The 22,299-nt window shown below is 35.0% G+C and overlaps 1 protein-coding gene across 1 annotated transcript in view; it reads right to left on the bottom strand.

Moving 5' to 3' along the window:
* Positions 1 to 1,274: 1,274 nt before the first annotated feature.
* Positions 1,275 to 22,299, bottom strand: part of LOC149571097 (uncharacterized) — a 42,575-nt gene continuing 21,550 nt past the window's right edge. Inside the window, exons 3-5 of the mRNA XM_089812652.1 lie at positions 19,502 to 19,662; positions 1,937 to 2,073; positions 1,275 to 1,863 (exon numbers count right to left, since the gene is read on the bottom strand). Of these exons, the coding sequence (XP_089668778.1) occupies positions 1,696 to 1,863; positions 1,937 to 2,073; positions 19,502 to 19,662 (466 nt within the window). The 3' untranslated portion in view covers positions 1,275 to 1,695. The remainder of the gene's footprint in view (positions 1,864 to 1,936; positions 2,074 to 19,501; positions 19,663 to 22,299) is intronic.

Below are 22,299 nucleotides of genomic sequence, written 5' to 3' on the forward strand. Positions count from 1 at the left end.
ACACGTAAATATTTCATAACACATAAAGGACATCATTGAAATAACATGACGACATAATAAACATTTCCTCTAAATATTGAATGAAAAAGACACACCTCTTTGTGTATGTGTCTATTTTACTTTGAAACAATAAATGCAAATCCTTGCTATAGAAAAGCCAAAAAAGAAAATAGTCACTATTAAATAAACAATTGACTTAACATTGTATAAAATAGACCACTACAAAATATTGAAAATTGAAAATTCAACTTGAACCTCATTCATATAGATATGTCAAATATCTTTCAGTGTGAGTCTTTTCAAATTTGTGGTTCTTTGAAATACTCTTACCCTATATTTATAGACAGGAGTTAACACATAAGAAGATTCATGCATAGATTTTTAGACAAATTTTAAGCACTCAAAAAATAACTATTTATTTATTATTTTAGAGATTTAAGAATCTTATTATTATTTATTCTACTTTTAGTATTTTTATTTAATAAAATAGACAATTTATATTATTCTACTTTTAGTATTTTTATTTAATAAAATAGACAATTTATATTGATTACTTCAATTGTTTAAAAAAAAAAAAAAATCTGTTATATTGTCAAGATTAAAACTGGAAATATTATTTTTCAATAAACACAAAATAAAAAACAATTTTATTTATTATTCTGAAAATTTAGATAGCTTACTACAGTTTTTTTAAAATTTTACTATTTTTATTTCGTTAAAAATTAATTTATATCGATTATTTTAATTATTAACAAATAGTCTAACTATCAAAATTTAAATAAAATCGAATCTATGATGGTGACATATTTTACCATGCAGTGATGGTGACAAAGCGCACTTATAATCGAATGAAGTGACTAGCCCCTGAATCCATTTTCAGAAAATACCTCTGGATATGCTTAGCTAGCAGCTCATGTTGGATGCAAAGTCGAGACGTATTTTAGAGATCCATAGTATGAAAATCCATGGAATTTTGTATAAGTTATAAAAAGTTAGCCTAACCTTTCATAGCACGCACATTCAATGTAAGTTGGTAAAGCTAATCAATATGTTATTGTATAAGCTTCCTGTCATTTTACCCAGGAAACTGAAAGTAGAATTTCACTATTAAAATTTAAAACTACAGAAGCAATGTGAATTCAGTGTCAAACTAATATTTTCAAATAGCCAAAAATAAGATAACTCTTACTGATCAGTAAAGCTAGAGCCTCTAGAAAGGCCAGATGCCACTGAAAACTGAAAACAAACAAAAGTTTGCATAATTTACATGGTAATGTTCAGAAAATCATTACTTCGTATAAAAATTTGGAAATACATATTTTATTGTAAATAGTCGTTTTACAATTTGCTTCCCAGTTGGGAGAAAATCAAACCATATTGTCATGTTTCAATCTGTAATTTATCTTGCCAAAACTATTATTGATGATACAAGGATTACTGAGCCATATCTGACGAGTCAATGAAAGGGTTGTAACAGAAAGAAAAGATATTTATCAAACTGAATGATAAATCAACATATCTAGATGTTGCCTGCCCAGATTAATAAATATAAATATTGGTTCTTGTACATAGAATTCAGATATAAGTGGCATAATCTTGTACCCGTCTGGGGAATCCTCTGTAAGATTGGCCAACATTCAAGCCGGGCCGAGTTGTGAACTGAATCTTGCACTTAAATTATCAGATATGACAAGATTAATATCCAAGCCAAGTAGGAGGTATGAGCTCAAACTTGTGCTTAGCACGAGTTAATACATCATAGTAATCAACTTGCATAAGACAATCACGAAAGTCTGTGAAAAGCCGCTCAAAAAGTCTCCATTGCACTGAATATGATTTTGAATAGGGATAAGGAAGAAAGACCTACAAAGATTATTTATCAGAATTACACCCAAGTAAGTTTAAACATGTATGGGATCTGAGTACTAGCATTTACCTCCCACTCTTCTGCAATTCGCAAAAACAATCGAAATGTGTGTTCATTTTCTTCAAGGTTGTTGATCACTGCAAGCCAAACTTTCGATGCAAGCTCATGAGCAGTATCCCTCTCTTTACCACATGCTAGAAATTGATCTGCTCAACAAAATAATCTATTTAAGAAAAGCCATTTCTTTAGGGTAAGGTCTTTAAAAGATAAGATAATATACGAGTACTGCTCTGGTATTACCAAGAAAAGCTGGGTGATTTGAGACTTAGAATTAGTGTACCTATCTAGAGAAACTGGAAACTAACTAGTTAGCACAGGAGTGAGATTCCTCCATCGTATAATACATATCATTATTTATCCTTCAGGACAATTAGTCCACTCTCAGGGAGAAGGCTCAAGGAACTGTCTTTTCCAATTCTCACATCTATGAATCATGGAAACAACCAGAATACCAAAAAACAAAGATTATGACAGATATGAATTACCTCAAGCTCAAACTAAACCAATTGTTACATCAATCAATGCTTGACTTTATATCTACAGTGTTGCGTGTAATACAATTTTGGGAATGGAAAATGGTGGGATCAGGTATTTAAATGAAGGCTTACATCTAGCATGCTCCTAGCGACTTTTACATAAAGTGGGTTCTTTTCCAAACTTCTCTTGAGGAAAATCTTAATGAATTTCATCAGTTTCAAGCTCTTATATACTTCCCGGACTGAAGAATTTTTGGATTAACAATTGTGGCTACATCAAGAGGCAAAATATTTTTAATAAGAAGCTCACTTATGCAAAGCAAACATACTTATCATTTTCACAGAAGCTACTAACAAAATCAAGAACTAAAATCTTGTTTACAGCCTCCTAGCCTCTTCCCTGGATGCTCTAAATATGAGGTTGTTGAAGGGACGAACTTTAATATTCTCAGTCTCCTTGCAAATACCTTTATGTAGTTCAATTTGATGGACGTCACAGCATGAATATCACTAATTTAATTTGTCCTAATACATGGAATTTTAGTTGATATATCAATAAATATATGCACAGTTATTATCAGATATCCACTAATTTTACCAGCTGAAAATGAGGATGGTATATGGTGTAAGTTACGATTTTAGAGTTTGTAACTACAGTGTAGAACAAGTCTCCCCTACCTATATTTGTAGCCTATTGAGCTATTCACATTGTCTAATTCTGGGATTCTGATCACTCCAAGCTTCAAAAGGAGCGTCTCCCTTCAAAGCTTGATAAGGAACATAACTCTGGATATGATTTGCACAATTAATGATCTCCATGCAATGTTCTAGTGCAAGTGATTTAGATTGAATCATACAGTCAGCTATTTTCTTCAAGATTCTATTCTTATGCTCTGCAATAACATTTTGCTAAGGCCACTACAACTCAATCCCTCTGAAGCATACAACTGCTCAAAACAATGGTTAACACGCCACTTCAGAAATCCATAGAATCTTATTTGCTCTCTCTAACCACTTTTCCACAAGTGATTTGATGTCTTGAATAAGCTCGAGCACCTCTGGCTCCTATCAAAGAAAATACACCCGTGCATACCTTAAAAACTCATCAATGAAAGTCAAGATGTAGCTAGCCCTATTGTATGAGATATGCAAAAATGGACTAGATATGTCATTGTGAATTGATTCTGTGATATATGTTGACCTCCAAGTTTTGCATTTGTCAATATTCTCTTTAAGATGGCTACCAGGACATGATCCTAGTAAACACCATCAGAACCACAAACAGAAGGCAACTTATTGCCATGCTCTTCACTGAGCTACAACAAGTAGCAAAGATTAAAGTGCCCAAATGACTTATGCCACAACCTACTCACCTCACTGAAATGAGTGAGAACAGCAGTCAAAGGAGAATCAAGAACAAGTGAGGGTAGACAACTGAAAGTGGTGTTGTACTCTTCCAACTACCATTGTAGGACTACAATGTATCTCACAAATAACTACTTTGTTAAGAGCACTTAAATCATTTTCCTGAAACCTTGTGAATAAATCTAGAAGACTACTAGAAGATAAGTGGAAAGGGAGAACCCACATAGAAATTCCAAAATGTTCCCTCAGCCACATCAAAAGACCTTCTCGCATACCTCCTGAAATTGTCATCATCCATCAAAGCTATCGTTCAGGTGCTGGTCTTCTACTAGTTTTCGTTTGCCCTTGTATTGGGTATAACACTCAGATTAGTCCTGTTGGCGAGGCACGTGGAGTTGTTCCTAATGATGGACACCTTCTAGATGGCTGATTTGTGTGGCCTGCAGACCAAGGATCATGGTGTCTTCCTGATCTTCAAAACTATAGGATGGCTCAGACCTAGTTTGGTGTTGTTTATTGGTGCTTGGAGTGGGGATTACAGGGTTGGGTGCTGTTCATAAATTCTCGATAAACTTCAGGAAATTTGGTGCAGCAAATAATAGAAAATTCAGAACTAAAATAGGCACAAATTAAGAGAAAAATTTGATAAAAGTTTAGACCCAAGAGGGTGTGGGTTTTCAAGGAGCCTCTTGGTTCATTTTTAGGGTTTTAATGTGGAGCATTGGATTATCATTAAGTTGGTAGTGGATCAAGGGCTGAAGAGCTGAGGTGAAAATCACATTTTTGGGAGCTATTATGTAACATTCTAGGGTTCTTTTAGGGCTCATTATGTTACCATAATTTTATCAACTGCTTCTACAATCTTTGGCTTAAGGTTTGAAACCCTTGAGAATCCCTAATTTCAGAGATGAAGAGCTGTGGTTAAAATCACATTTTGGGAGTTATTATGTAACATTCTAGGGTTCTTTAAGGGCTCATTATGTTACCATAATATTATCAATTGCTTCTACAATCTTTGGCTTAAGGTCTGAAACCCTCGAGAATCCCTAATTTCAATGATGAAGAGCTGAGATTAAAATTACATTTTTGGGAGTTATTATGTAACATTCTAGGGTTCTTTTAGGGCTCATTATGCTACCATAATTTTATCTATTGCTGCTAAAATCTTTGGCCTAATGTCTGAAACCCTTGAGAATCCATAATTTCAGAGAGACACACAGGATACCCTGAGTCCACATGGTGTGTTTCGATCGAAGGGCTTTATTTTGCAATGCCTTAGTTCTAACACATCATTTTCAGAGCTGCAATTTCTTAGCAGATTTGCAGACAAATTTCCAAAGGTGAAATTCGAGCATCAAGTTCAGATTTAGGTTATCTACATCAAGGCATCTTCATATTACTGAGCATCATTGAAGATAGAAACAAGGACACGTTCAGATTTAGGTTATCTACATCAAGGCATCTTCATATTACTGAGCATCACTGAAGATAGAAACAAGGACATGTGGAACACGTAGAATAAACCTAGTTCTGATTTTCTCCTTTTGGCTTTTTGTAAATATTTGACTCTAATTATCATGACTAGGTCAACTAAAAGTCTATCATAGGCCAAGTGATGTCCTTCATCAACACTGGAATTGGACCTTCCATCACTCTATTGTTGGTTCACTCACCTAAAAGCCCTCACAATCTCTGTTATCGACTCCCTTGCGGAAGTCTGAAATTCTCTGGCTAGCTCTCTATTTTTAGTTCTAATGACCTCTCGAATGCTGATCTCATTTCTTTCACATGGAGCCTCATCTTTCCTCTTTTCCCTCTGCAAATGCCTGATTTCCTGATCACTTGTCTGCATAAAATTGTGCATCACACATCCACAGGCCGGTAGAAACAAGAGTACTGATACCACTATTAAAACCATTAAAAAAACTAACCAAAGCTTTAATTTATGAGAAAATCATCAATGAATTATTTATGGTTAGGCAAGGTATGGCAATCTCATAACAGCAGACAATTTAGCAAATTATATCAATGGAAACTCTTCATTTGTATAGTTGGATTCAAACATTCATTCACGACTCAAGATAGACTTTTGCTATAATGGCATATTTTATTCATAAGGGCTTCGAAATCCCTATAAAAATTGAATTTCCCTACTTAAAATATACAAAAACCTTGTGAAAATCAGTTTTCCCTTATGAAATTGCACTATGTCCCTATGGAAATAGAATTTCCAATCCAAAATTGCGCTGTCCTTGTGAAAATAGAAATTTCCCTTAAAATGGGTCAAAGTTCCTATCTGATACCACTATTAAAACCATTAAAAAAACTAACCAAAGCTTTAATTTATGAGAAAATCATCAATGAATTATTTATGGTTAGGCAAGGTATGGTAATCTCATAACAGCAGACGATTTAGCATTTGTATAGTTGGATTCAAACGTTCATTCACGACTCAAGATAGACTTTTGCTATAATGGCATATTTTATTCATAAGGGCTTCAAAATCCCTATAAAAATTGAATTTCCCTACTTAAAATATACAAAAACCTTGAGAAAATCAGTTTTCCCTTATGAAATTGGGAAATAGAATTTCCAATCCACAATTGCGCTGTCCTTGTGAAAATAGAAATTTCCCTTTAAAATGGTCAAAGTTCCTGTAAGGGGTGGGTTTCCAGTTCAAAAATGCACAAAGTCCCTGTCAATGGTGAATTTCCACTTGAAAAAAAATGGAAGTCCTTGAGGGAGTCGCTTTCCCACTCCTAGAGATCAAAACAAATGAAAAACTAAGTATTGGGACTATTAGGTCCCTATAGGGGTCAATTTCCCTTCCTAGGCATAAGGGTCAAGGGCAATTAGTGAAGTGTCCCTATGCATGTTGATTTTCCACTAGTCCCTCACTTCAAATATTTCTGAACATGAAGTGGATGAAATCCTCATCATTAATGAATTTCTACTTGTGCCTGTGCATCAAGAATTTCCCTTAGTTCCCAAAAGGGTTCTTTTTCTCTTTAAGGCTTTTTGTGAGTGACTAAAACATGGAATCTTGGATTGGATTTGTCCCTATGAGGGACGATTTTCCCCTTTGTGGACAAGAAGATAAGAAAACTGGGAGTCCTTGAGGCATTCAAATTTCCGCTTTGAGGAAGGATTAAGGAAATGAAGGAAATTATGGGGGAAACGTTAAGGATTTTACTTGTCCTTGTAGAAGTCATTTTTCCACCAGCCCCATGAAGAACATCTTAAGGCAAAAATTCATAGAAATGCAAGCAATTTTCCAAATAAAAAAGCCTGTCTCAAGTGTCTAATGAAAAACAAGAATAAATCTGACCCAGATTTTTTTTTTAAAATGAATAATTGGAGGTGGAATTTGAATAATCAATTAATTCAATAAAATTGTCAATTTTGCAAAAACCCCAAGGGACTGCAGTCAACTTTGCACAAGCCTCAAAATGAATTCTCAAAACGCAATTTCAATCCCATGTTGGTTGTGTGAGGGGGATCCAACCAAATACCTTTTTAAGGAAACCACCTATAGAAGCAAATACAATACAATAAGAAATGTTGACTTGTTGAAGATTGTAACTGCAATAGAGATCTTTATCTCTGATTTTCAAGGTCATCGGGACACGGGGAGACTTGGAGGTCTCCAGTTACGGTGCTGGTACCGGTACAACAATTTTTCAAAAATAGGAGATGGGTGTACTTGGAGACGGCAATTTTTTAAAATCGTTTAAAGAGTCTAATACAAAATACACAATAGTAATACTGTAAAACTAAAAGACTGAAGTAAATAATAATAGTAATGTCAAATTAATATAGAGTCAAATATTTCAAAACTCGCATAATCACATTATTGTATCTCATAGTCATACTTGTGAATGTTAAGACTGCAAATAGGCAAATGCTGATGGCCTAATTTAGTAGGAGTTGTTCAGGTTAGGCAAGGCCTATAGCAATATAAGGCAGGTCACTTCTCATTTTGATTATGTTATAAGGATTAGGCAAAATTTACCTTTTGATGTTCTTAATCTCTTTTAAATTGATAAGAGCGTAGATAGTTCTCAATACCGATAATGAATTTTGGCATGTTCTTGATATGGATTGGAAAGCCTAATATGCTAATTTCTTCATATATCTACACAATATCTTGAGGGATGTGTTAGAACAACCAGCATTGCTGTCAAAATAGATTAGAATATCAGATACGGTGCAAAAAGTCTGCAGAAATCTTAATCTGAAAGTGCAGATTGGATTAGCGATGGAGAAGAAACACATTCATTTGATACTCAACTGTTTTGCTTATAGTGACAGATTTCTTTGATTGATAAGGTTTCACGGTGAGAGGAATAAGTTGATCTGTAACTAGTTTTTTGTTTTCGAGTAGTGGTCTTCTGTTTTGTAGAATCTGAAAATACTTTATCATGATTGAAATCTTATTCATAAACCTGCTCTTAATCAGTTTGATGGATTTGTTGTGGCAATAGACCTATTTGTGAAGTTTTGTGTTCAGAATGGCTAGGAATGAATGCATCAGTTTGCTTACCAAAATGACACCAAATGAATCCATCAGTCTTGTATTAGATCGGTTTAAATTCTGGCTATACAATTAGAACTATTACAACTGTCTTTACAATAAGTTGCAATTACTGTTTAATTCTACCATCTCATTCTTCAGCAATGAAAGGTTTGTTTTTGTATATAATAATATGGTTGAAACTGTCAACTGATTCCTATATGGTTAAAACTGAGAGCTGTCCAAACAGTTATTAACCAATTCGGAAGCCATACAAACAATGGATAAAAAAAACTGGTCCTAATTTTTGCATTAATAAACATTAAAATGAGGGCTAAAACACATAAAATAATTTGATATTATATTTTACATTTTCTTTTTATCAAGAGACTTCGGGGAGTCTTCACTTTTTGGATTAGGAGACACGAAAAGTCTTTGAGACATGTCTTTTAGGGGGGAGACGGGTCTCCCTCTAAGCATGCTGATTTTGTTTTATATTGAAAATATTTATTTGAGATAATATTATATGAAGAGAAGTGTCATGCGTCATGCAAAGAGGCATGCATTTGGAATATTTAAAGACTTGTTTTAGAAAACATTGTACTTGAACATTTTATTATCCAAAAACAAGATTTTTTTTTGGTGTGGCTGGGCTTTTTTCCTTAAGTGGAAGGGGCTTCCCAAGATAATCTCTTGTGCCAATCATGCATCTTTATTCTCTTTTCTTATTGTTGTTTATCATTATTTCCTGGGTCAATTCATTGACATGGTATCAAAGCCAAGCTTGAGAACAGCAATAAAGGAAGCCTGTATGTGTTGAATAAAGTAGCTGTGATTTTTTTTTCTGCTAGTCTTGTTTGTGTTCATGGATTCGTTGAGGCATTCTCAGAAACAATTTATTTGCTCCATTATTTGAATTTCTCTATATATTCCTGGTCTTTGGCTTTTGTTCAATTCCTTATTTCATTGGCTATCGTATGATTATGACTCTTGGACACTTATGTTCAAACCGCCATGTATATTTTTCTTCATGTTAGGTTGGTGTCAATTTTTGTTATATTTTCTTCTGGATGTGGCTTCAATGCATATCAGCAATATTTCCAGTTGTTTTATTTATAAAAAAAAGTTTTGTAATACTTGTTTTGCTTGAGTTGTCATATCTTTATCGTCAGGTGGTGTCTTTATTCTTGTTCACGCTCGATTAATTCCTCTCTTGGTCAGTGACAATCTAATTTGTTTATGCTTTTCAAGACTGTCATTTTTGTAGAAGTCAATAGCAATTTTTTCTTTGAATTTCTCGGTTTAGTTAAAGCTCAATAATAATCGAGTTATATGAGATTTTGGATGGATGAACCTGCTTCTGTGAAGGAATGGCAACAATGGCTTCTCCGAAAGCTATGACTCTGCAATGACTGTGTACTAGCAGCAACAGAGCCCTAGATGAATCTTTTCTGGAAAAGCCTTTGTCGGACAGCCCAAATCATTGCAATTTAGCAAACATCAAGATGCCTCTTTGTGATGGAAAAAACATTTGGTTTCTGTCTTTGGAATATAGCAATATAAGTTGTGGGCCTTCAGATATTGGTATGTTCTTCAGCAACAGGTATTAAGTAGTTTTGATAGTTCTAGTACTTGATCATTTATGACAACTCTATATATTAGTGTGTGAGAATTAATCAAGGGATTGAATTCTTATCAGTTGAATCAAGTCCTTCCTTGTTGTAGCCCCACTGTTCTTCATGCTAGATTGTTGGCGGACGTTCTGTGACAAGAAGGCATTACATATTCTGTGGTCTTTAATGAACTAATCCGACCTCCGTCAGACCACCAAAGGACAATGAATCGATGTAAATATGAATGTATCTCCAGCATCTTATGTTAGCCTTCAAACTGCAGGATCCTTCTCTAAATTCCACCTTCTCTTCTTTCGTTACCTATGGAAGGGCAACTTTGTAGACAATTTTTTTTATCTGGTAATTGAAGTTATCCAAGGAAATTTGTGTGAACTCGTCATTAAAGGGCAGATCAGATCAGTCTGCAGCAGATTGGATTCATGCTAACTCCTTTTGAGTGTGCCTTTGTTAATTGTGGCTCATGCTTGGTCACCATGTGAATATTCATTTCTTATCTTGCTATGAGTAGACTCTCATTGTCAAGTTATTCTTCGGTTACTTGATCAATCTATCCTCCATTTGATTTGTGACACTTGTCAGCAGTGCTAGTTGTTGTTGTTGTTCTTTCTTGAGATGGCCATTTGCACTCTTGCCCAAGCAGTGCCTGCTTATCTTCAATTGAATATCAGATTAACGTGAATATTTTTTGCAGAATTCATGAATTTCTGTATCTATGTGAAAGAGATAAGTATCATATGATTGAATTTTGAATTTTTGTTACAGTACCACGGATATCGTTTTCTTTGAGCATTAATCTCTATATATCTTGTCATAGGTTGATTTTATCTCTCTTGGTTGTGGGGTGCAACAAGAAGCAATAAGATGAGGATGTTGCTTTGACGATAAATATTTGGAGGGAGATGTTTTAGCTCCAGAGGGAGGTTACAGCAGCTACCTTATTGAGTTGATCAAAGCTGTCCCTGTTGAGAGGGAGTTTTTGTGGAATCTTTGTCATTCTTATACATGTTTTTAAAGAGTTCTTTGTGAAGGAGAAGTTCGAGTTGAAATCCCTTGTTAACGTGTTCTCTGTGAGAGAAGTTTGAGGTGAAATCCCTTGTTCCACCCTTTGCAAGTAGGTATGGTGGATCCACCCTTTGCAATGAGGCATGGTGGAAATCCATTCTTCTCAAAGCGAAGTTTGAGGTGAAAGCCCTCGTTCGACACTCTTTGATGAGCCAAGGTGGTAATACATTCTTCTCAGGGAGAAATCTGAGGTGAAAGCCCTCATTCCACCCTCTACAAGTAGGCATGGTGAAAGTGATGTGTGTGATTCCATCATGTTAATTTAATGCTACTATGGTGAATTATGTCATGCTGAAATAAAATGTTTTTATGAGAATCTATGTGATGAGAATTTATCATTGACATCTTTGGTTGCAGTTATGTGTGCCTGCCTTATTAAAGATCTCTCTCTTGCTAAGAGGGAGTGTTGAAGATTGTAGCTGTGATAAAGATATTTATCTCTGATTTTTCTATATATTGAATATATTTATTTGAGATAATATTATTTGAAGAGACGTGCGTCATGCGTCATACGTCATGAGAAGAGCCATGTATTTGGAAATATTTATAGAATTGTTTTAAAAGTTGAAGAGAATTTCAGTTGTGAGATAAAGAGTCTCTCAATTCTTTATATATGTTGTATTCGGTGGAAATCATTGTACTTAAACATTTTATTATCAATTAAGGAGATATTTTCTGGTGTGGCTGGCTTTTTTCCCTTCAAGTGGAAGGGTTTTCCCAGGACAATTTCTTGTGTCATTTGTGTATTCTCTTTTCTTATTGGTGTTTATCATTATTTTCTGGGTCAAATCATTCACATGACTACACTCCAAAGTCAAAGAAGAAAAAGAGGAGCTGGGCAATTCAAAAGGTAGAGGAAAGTGAAAAGAAGCCTTAGTAAGGAGAGATCAGATTTAATGCAAGTGAAACTATGGCCATCATAAAGTCAACCATCATTGAGGTGGGAAGTCTGAAGGTGCCATAGAAAAACCATAGTAGGAGAAGAGAGTTCAAGGTTAGCCAAGTACTCATCAAGGCATAGGCAAATCTGAGAATTTCCATAAGAGATTGCAATTTATATGAAAATCAGAGGTTTCAGTATACTAGCAGACAAAGCTGTCTTAAGAGCAAAGGTAGCTTTAGACTGGACTTAGAAACAGAATCAAAGAAATTAGAGGGCTGCAAACACAGTGATGATCAGACTCAAGTCTGAAAATCCTCTAGATATGTGATTCTATGGAAAATCCTAGAAATCCTCAAGCCATTAATCTGTATCAGAGTTCATTACAGGGTGTTTGGAGAACAAAATCAGAATTATACACAGATCTGAGATTTCAAGCAATCAAACGGCCTGCAAGTGCATTATCCTCAGACTTAAGTCTGAAAACCTCAAAAAAATGTTCAATTTCCATAGCAAAATCAGATAAAATTCCCGAGTGGATAATTTGTACCAGGATTTATTCCAGGGTGTCTGGGCAGCAGTTTTTCAAAGAAATCGTCTAATTTTAAGAGGAAAGTGCCCAAGGTAAGCTTGTGGTCTATTTGTCCTAAAAAAAATCAGGATTCATGCATCAAGAAAGAGGTTTGAGCCTTGCTTTCGGGAGTTCAGATAAGTCAATTCAATCATGATTTTAAAGTCATAATAGTCTGATTACACCTAGTTGCAGACTTTGTCTTCAGACATAAAATTTCAAACTTGTCTTCAGACTTTAAATCTCTCATATTTGGTCTAAGTTTTGTTGGCAGCCTTCAAATGTGATTTTTTCTAAGTCACGGGTTCTGAATTAAGTGATGGAATTAAAGAATAACAAGGTCTGAATTTAGTTTCTCAATCAGATTTCTTTACAAGAAGCTAACTTTGAGATTTGTACCAGGAATTGTGTATGGATCAAAGGCAGGTATAGTAGCAAGGAAGTGAACAAAAGAAGGTACAGGATAAGTTCATGCTCAAGGCCAAGGATAGCAATAAAGGAGGATTAACCTAAAGCAATCAAGTTCAAAGGAGGACAACACTTCAAGAAGATGTGCAGAAGTGGATGAGGGAAAAAAGGATTCAACAATGCAATTAAAACATGGATAATTCCTCAACAAGGAAAAGGAACATGTGACATTCAAGGAGACTTAAGAGGATTCAAGATCAAGCCTTCATCAATTTGGGATCTGGATGAGACCAGATTTAAAAACAAGGAGTCCATGGGCAATTTCAAGTTCAAATTCAAGGACATTCACTTGTCCCTATGCAAAGAAACTTTTTACTTGATTAAATGCTTGAAGATAAGGACTATATTACAGGGAGATCAACTTGTCCCTATTCACATCAATTTTCCATAAGGATCAAACAGGATTCAATTCAAGGACAAGTTATTAGGGATGCCAATTTATCCCTATGAGGGATCAAGGCTAAAGGATTCCAAAGCAAGGAGTTAATGGATAAAGGTATCAAGAATATCCCAAACAATGGAAGAGGAAGATGTCATCGAACATCTAAGGAAATGGAAATTTACAAGTCTATGATCAACACGGAGAAGCTAATCACTCCAAGGAAGTTAAAGATGTCAGGACTAAGTTTGAGGAAAAGTTCAATGGGAAGGAACCCCGTGAGGATGAAGATGACTGGGAATCCGAAGCAACAAAGGGGGATTGATTCAAAGAGATCAAATTCAAAGAAGTTTTAAACACTCCAAGATGACAGAAGACAAGATTCACAAGCAAGGAAAATGAATATCCCACAAATTAAGAGGCTGTCCATGGAGATAAAGACAGGGAATTCCAAACAATGAAGGTCCAACAGCAAAGAATTCAGCTACCACAAGATCTAGACATCTACCAAAAAGAATTCCAAGAACAATGAAGAATTTCTAAGGATAAGGAAGTGGAATTTAAAAAAAGATTGCAAGAGTAAGTGGCATACATATTCTTGAGGATGAATCATTGGACAACTAAGCATCTTCCTATTGGTTCTCCTACTTTTGGATTTTCCCATTGGCTCATAGGGTGGTGCCTCATTGTCACTGGATCAGCATTTAATGTTTGCAGCAACCCTAATTAGGTTTTCTTTGAGTTAATCTAGGTCATTGATTTCAAATCAATCCTAGCTGTCCATTGTATGTGGGATCCTATATAAACCCCACCCCTCTCATTTGTAAAAGAAGGGACTTGTTAAAATTGTTGTAATAATGCTATCAAAATAATTGCTAATTCATTGTTGATTTTCAAGGTGGATAACTTGTGTTGCTTTGGAGTATTGCATGGTTTCTTCATTTCCTCATTTAGAATAGGGATTATAAATCATTTTGATTAGAAGTAGTGCATAGTTGAATGGAAGATATTATACATGCATCTTTGTTAAACTTGCATATACCATACCACTAGCTACTTGTTGATAAGTCCACCTTCCCTAGTCAACTGGCATATTCACAAGCTTAACTTCGATTATTGCTTGAACATTGATATGCAATGATGGATGGTGTTAATGGAATGGTAATAGTTTCAACATCTCACATTTACCTCGGAGGTTCGCAATTTGGTTGATACTAATGGCCAAACTAAGTCTAGTGGAGTCACAAAGACATTAATAGTTTCTTACATTTTAGGAGTAGCATAGCTTCCAAAACCCTTATCATTTACAATTTGTTTCGTTAGAGGTGGTTGAAGTAGTTGATGTCCATTGAACGAATAATGTAAGTCCCTTTGTAATACCTAGCATATCACATCATTACAACTAAGTTAAGTCCACAATAAGAAGGAACCTTGGGGTTGTCTCATTGGATCACACAATTCATATACATTGTTTGACATATGAGCTTCTTTATTCAAGAGAGGATTTGATATTTGGTGTTTCATCATAGACCATTAAGTATTTCATCCTACATGTTGTAGTGGAATAAAACTCACATCAACACCTATCTAATTGTTTAATACCCCCAAAATCACTTTGACTCGCTTATGATGGTTTTCAACAGAGGTGTTATCCAAATGTTGGTCTTATACTAGTTGTTGTTTGCCCTTGTACAGAGCATAACACTTAGATTAGTCCTGTTGTGGAGGTGCTTGGATTGTTGTTGATGATGGACATCTTTTGGATGATAGAATTGGGTGGCTTGCAGCCCAAGCACTATAGATTCCACTCAATCTTCCAAACTGTAAGATGGTTCAAATGTAGTTTCTTATTGTTTATTGACACTTAAGAGTGGGGATTACAAATCTAGGTGCTACTAGTAAACTCTTGAAAAACTTTGTAAACTTGGCACTAGAATATTCAGAGCTCAAATAGACACAGCTTAGAAGAAAATTCGATAAAACAAAGCTAGTGTTTTCATTCTGGCAAACCATCTCAAGGAAATATTCCCAAAGTCTCATCAATTTCTCCAAATGATCTCCTAGCTAATAAGGCAAAATAATACATACCTATTAATAAGTGGTGCTACAGCCCAAAAAGGAAAATGGATATATAAATATATATTAGTTTTATTTTTTATTTACTATTATTATTTTATTTTTAAATTTTTTATTTATTTAATTGGTTAATAAATGCCTTTTTAAAATGTGCCCTGACTAGCTTGATAATCGGGATATAACACCAATACTTGTCATGACGTCCTTTAGTACTTTGTAAAGACTTTGAATGTTTTGGGTTTTATTCCACTTTTAATTTTCAGTAAAATTTTGAGCTTCGATTGGCTGGAAAGATCTTTCAATCATTCAAAATGAACAAAGTTTAATTTGGGCGGCCTATATTTATAAGTATTTTCTCTAGTTGTATTGATGTTTAGTTTTTTTAATCATTTTATTTTGTTCTTGAATTTCAAATGAGATTGAAACACTTGTCACAATCTCATTTCATTCTCGGTTAGTCCTTTGTCTTATGGTTCTATTTTACATTTAATGTTACTCATGGACTTCTCTTAGTGATTTCAGTGTTGATTTTCAAGTAGCTGTGTGACCTATATTGTGTGCGGATATCTTTTCATCATCTTAAACCAAACATTTTTCATTTGAGAGTCCCATATGTTAATATTATTTTCTCTATTTGTATTAATGTTCCAATTTTTCCCCGAATTTTATAATTTATCCCCAAGTTTAATTTTTGGTTTAAGATCCCTGATAATCCAAATTTGACATTAAACTATGTGAAGGGATTTAGCACAATTTCACTTTCCTAATGATTTGTCCGTAAAAGAATTTAGTGAGTTAACAAAGATTTGTTGATATGCTTCTGATTAGCTATTGAGCTTAAGGGTGGAAAAGAATGGTAAACAATCCAGAGAAAAGTTCAATAATTTCTTTAATCAATTTGTAGCATTTTTATAACACAAGGAAAAACATGAGCACCAAAGAAAGAGGAGGCTGAAGAAACAACCCCTACTTTTTTGTTCATGTTCCCTATTCCACTATGCTCTCAAACCTATAAATACTGAAATAGGTATGGAAGAGAATAGAATGTAATGTACTAGAATGCAAAATTTAAGAGATAACTTTGTGGAAACACAAAAAAAATCAGATTTTGATACAAAGAAGCTGCATCACTCTTCAACTTTTGGCGATAATTTCTTCACAAATGTCTCTGTTTATATGCATAGACTTCACCTTGGTTGTGTCTATGTAGCAAGAGAAATTGCATTGCTTTGAACATTTTTATGTTTTTCTTGACTAAGATTTTAATCTTTCTTTTTTTTACTTCCATTAGTAAGAATTGCATTTAAATTAAATTCGAACCTCTTGGAATTGAGCATTTTATTTCACCCTTTGCTGCTGAAAGTGATTAGCTAATATTTTTGAATTTGATAGGGTGAATTTGATCCTTAATTATATTATGGACAGTTTTTGTAAAGTTTTCTTAACTCTTGGGTGTTACTAAATCTAATTGATTTTGTCTCCAGGAAAAAAAAAATATTCAATTTTATTTGACCAAAGGGTTTTGTCCCCCTCGAGACTATGAGGCTTCAGAACCATACAATACAGCTTCAGTCCCCTCAGACAGACCATGGATCAGCTTATTACCTCCTCAATTGGTCTCTCCGACTCGGGGTACCAAGCAACTGCTTGGTCCTCCTCTTTCTGTGCACATCATATCTGTGAGACCCCGCAGGAGCTATGCGCAGCAGCAGCTTTCCACTTCTAGAGGCTCTTAGAGACAGCACACAACCTCCGCCCGCCCTAGGCAGTACCCTCAATTCTTGATTTCTTCTCCACAGCAGGTGGCAGCTAGCTTGTTTGCAGCTGTCTCCGTCCTTGGTCTGGGTTTTGTTTTGCTTTGCCACAGGCATCATTTGGTGTTCCCATTGTTGGCTGGCTCCTCTTGCTCTGTACTGGCAATCCCTTAGACCCTCTTTGTGGTCTCTTGTTGGACATTAATAAATTTATCTTATCTTATTTGTTTTAGTTGTTAACTCACTTCTTTAGAATAGGGTTTCATTTTTAGTTTGTTATTTAAGTCCCCATTGGAGGGCAGTAATCCATACCCAATGGGCAAGAAATTAACACAGGAGGGTTGAACCTCAACTTTTTAAAATGGGAATGAGGTACCCCATTTGTCACCTCACCAGTTCTTCGCTTTGGGTCAGAAGCATTTACGTGGGGCCAGAGGGCGTGTCGTGCTAGTGTCACTATTTACATTAAAAAGTTTACCAAGCACTTACGAAGGAAAAAAATGCTTGAAAGAATAAACTATAAACTCGTATTGTTGGAAAATACGACATGTATAAGCAGTAAAAATGAAACACAACACAATGCACTCTTGTTGTTGCTGAGAGATAGAAATGAAACACACAGTGGCAGATCCTAACATAGTAGTACATACATAAGTAAATTGGGAATGAAAGACCTTAACACTACTCTCTTTAGTTGATCCATCAACCAATGGGTAATAGAATCACCATGGTTGATCAAAACTAGAACACTACAAGTGTGGAAGAATGGACAGATGCAAACATTTTCCCCTCATCAGCATCCGCTTTCCTTGTTAACTAGTTTTCTTCTATTGTAGGAATGCCTCCACTGACAAGTCAAATAGTATAAACATTTACTATTCTTGAAAAGGAATCTGTGTCTCTCTCCCAATTATGCGACTTGAATGCCATTTTGCAACGATGACTTTGTAGTTAAAAAATGTGTCCTCTAAAATAATTTGAATAGAAATCTATTCGTCTTTGAGAGTAATAAGCATAATTTCAACTACACTTCCACTTGAAATGATCATCATCCATCAACTTACTAATAAGGTGGATGAAACCAGAGTTCCGTGACTCAGACTTGCCTATGACTCGGCAAGGTCGACTCAAACCATGACTTGCCAATGACTGAACAACAACTTGGCTATGTCTCAGCAAAATGAAAAACGGAGATTTTTCACAATTCATAACTTTTTTAATGCACCTACCATTGAATAAAGCTTAAAGACAAGAAGCTAATTTGATCACATACATAAACATACATCCATCACATAAGTACAGTTAACAAAAAAATATATATGGTACTAACTATTACATGCCATATATTTATATATATGTTCCTTGCCTGTACATCTATCTTCAACAAATACAAGATGCCTACCCAGGACTAGAAAATCATGTGAAAATATAATTGGATCCAGTATACAAAATAAAAATAAGACAATCTAAACTGTATTGTAGTTGATTAAACTTGTAATGCGCTATTTTCTGGGCTATGCCTTGCATCTTGCACTAGCCATAGCTTAGTGATTGAGCAAATTTACTGCACTAATCATATATTGTTAAAGTTGGGGGCTCACAGAGAAGCATTGCAGCTTTTCCTCTAGCATATCAAAGTAAGTATAATACTATAAACTACTGTAGCTTTAAGATAAAGAAACCTCGTTCTGCAATATGTGTGGGTCATGACCGTCAGTTCTGGTCAGTCGTGGCATGTCCATGGGCCATGACCTGTTGAGTCATGGCTGCAGGTCATGAAAACCCGCCAGCGACTGCACAGCCTGCGACCCACCTAAACTCGCATAACTCCCCGTGAGTTATAGAACACTGGATGAAACCTATTCTAGATTTTGAAATGCATTTCAAATCCTTCATTTTCAGGACAAAGTAAAATCCAAGAATGCCATTGAACTCACAAAATTCCAGTAATGTAAGATAGATGAAATCCTGAGAAGACCAATCAAAATGATATTAGATTCCTGTCTAATAACAGCTGTCTTTAGTATTGGGGATGGGCATAAACAAAAGCTGCACAGATTATGATTCCGAGGAATTCGCCAATAAAAATTTATAGCTGCTACTATTCAAAACAATTTCATCTTATCTAACATATATCATTAATCAAGTCAAGCAGAACCATATATTGCACAAAGCAGCATTGTTAGATCTAAAAATTAACACAAGATATTTATATGATGAGAATCGGCATTTTGATTACTTAATGATACTTATGAATTCATAGCATTTCATATCTAATACATTCAGACATTTCAAAATCTGAATACTGTCACAAAAATAGCAAGTTTCTCAATTAGGTAGATACGTGAAAGATCAGATTCCTTGGGAAGAATAAAAATAATTAAATGGAAACATACCAATAATAGTTCCATGAAGTAAACCATATGAAACAGGTGTAACAGATAGCTCAAGCTGCTCCTTAAGAAATAGGTAAGTATGACCGGCAAGCTCATCAATCTCTCCATCCAAGCTGCTGAATGGAAATATATTCTTACTGACATACAAAGCCGTATATCTCCTGAAATGATTGTGCGTGCATTTAGGTTATTTAGGATTATTTTCTATAACACTGAAATTTATCACCACAAAAATCCTTGAGTGATAACCTGGTGAGTACCATATAAAGCAGAAAAAAATAATACAATGTGCTTGAACTTTTCCTTTTAATTGCAAAAATATGATATACACAAATATAATACAGATGTAACATGCATGAATATAATACATATGATGATGGCAGGATATCAAATCTATATTTTATATTGGAATTCATATTACAGAAATCAGAGAAATCAAATCAAAATAAGGCTATGGACAAGAGAAGTGTACTGACTTGACTTAGCTTGTGCTAAATATTATCCTTTTGAATAAGAGTCCATGCTAAGACACACTCACACCCCAATGTTAAGAGTTGTAAAAGTCACCTCATCAAGCCCATAGAGTTATGAAACTCTGGTATATTTTGAGATTGATGTCAGTATAGTAAGCAATAGTGTTTGAAAATCCCTAAACATTATTAGAAATAGATGCATGTTCAAGGGATTTCCCAACTATATCGACACAATGAGACATATCATCATTCATTTTTTGGGGTTCCATATTAAATTTAGACCATGTTCCAGGGCTCCTTATGGGCCTCGGCTGATATTTTGGTGTTCTCTTGTGTGAATAAGAAATAAAATGTCCAGGTTTTCTTTTGTGTGGATCATGGGATCTTGCTCTTACTTCTCTCATGTTATCAGGGCCTAGGTAAAAATTCCTTTACAACTTGGTCCTTTGTAGCCACTTGGTGCAAAGATATGACAGCAAGACAAGGTGGTGTCTGGTTGTCATTTGGCATTCTTTCAGCAGTGGCTTCTTTGTAAAGGAGTAGAGATTCAACAAAGCTTGTAGTGGCTTTGTTGTTGATAGATTGTAGATTATAATCCGTTCTAGAGGTGGGAAGTGTTCATTTCCCAGATGTGATCATATATTTGTATTCCTCATTAAGAATGTCAAAGATGAATTTAATGAATGTTTTCAGATTTTACCAATTAGGGCCTGAAGCAACCAGTTTAAATTTGACATCCACTCAACTGCAATTAGGAAGTTTTTATCATAATTGGTAGGAGGGTTGTTTTGGCTTTGAAGACTATGGATAGGATCATGGCTTGTTGACTTACAAATGATTTTGCTAAGTTTTGCCCAGAATTAAAGACGAACAACAATAAAGAAGAACAAAACAGGTACGAGTGACACGAGAGATTGTCAAGGGAAAATCCTTCCACATGAAGGAAAACCCAGTCACACCACGAAAATAACATTTTTATTGATAATAAAATGTTCAAGCACAATGCTTTTCGCTTGATACAATATATATAAGAATTGAGAGACTCTTCATTATACAAGTGAATGTCTCTTCAATTTCCAAACTAAAAACTCTTCATATTCCATATGCATGCCTCTTCACATGACACATGTCTCTACATATAATATTATCATAAATGTCTTCTTCGGCTGAAGATGACTATAATGGTCATATTTCTATTACATAATGATAAAATCAGAGCTAAAGATCTTTATCGTTGCTACAATCTTCAACACTACCTCTTAGCAAGAAAGATATCTTTACTATGGCAAGCATTCACAAATGCAATCAAAGATGTCAATGATAACTTCACATCGCATAAAACATGTTATCTCAGCATAAGATGTTCACCATGGTTACTTCATAAGCACATAAAATTGAAGTCATGGAGTCACACACTTGACTTCCACCATGCCTAGTCATAGAGGGTGGTCCACCATACCTACTTGCAAAGGGTGGAATGACAGTTTTCACCTCAACTTTTTCCCAGTGAAGAATGCATTTCCACCATGTCTACTCCCAGAGAGTGGAACGACAATTTTCACCTCAACTTATTTCCAGTTTAGAATGCATTTCCACCATGTCTACTTGTAGAGAGTGGTCCACTGTACCTACTCGCAAAAGGTGGAGCAATGGCTTTCACCTCAAAATTCTCCCTGAGAAGAATGCATTTTCACCATGCCCCATTACAGAGGATGGATCCACCATACCCACTCGCAGAGGGTGGAACAAGGGATTTCACCTCGAACTTCTCTCGCAGAAAAGAACTCATTAACAAGGAATTGCACCTTGAACTTCTCTCATAGAGAAGAACTCATTAACAAGGATTGCACCTCCAGCTTTTCACATAGAGGACTTATGAACATATTTATAGAAATGACTGAGATTCTCTATCAACAAAGACTCCATCTCAGCAGGGAAGGCTTTGATCACCAAAATAGGATGGCTGATGTAACCTCCCTCTGAAGCTAAACATCTCCCTTTAAATATGTATCATCAAAGCATCCTCTTCATCTCATTGCTTCTTGTTGCATTCTACAATCAAGAGATGTATCAAAAACTCATAAAATCAAATATAATAGAGATCAAAAGGAAGGACATACACTATTCCTAGTGATGTAATAAGAATTCAAGATTAATATTCAAAGATAGAGCACTTATCTCTAATAGTCTTCATAAGATAAACTCAACCAATAAAAATTATGTCACCAGTTACTGGTTTGAGCTACTTGATCAAGAATGGCATTGAGTCTTCCTTCCTTCTGGTGATGACACACAATGTGAATAATAGATTCCAATATTTCAAAC

The sequence above is a fragment of the Cupressus sempervirens genome, chromosome 2 (assembly GCF_028749045.1).
Source record: "Cupressus sempervirens isolate cs-2001-9-10 chromosome 2, ASM2874904v1, whole genome shotgun sequence".
Taxonomy (NCBI): Eukaryota; Viridiplantae; Streptophyta; class Pinopsida; order Cupressales; family Cupressaceae; genus Cupressus; species Cupressus sempervirens.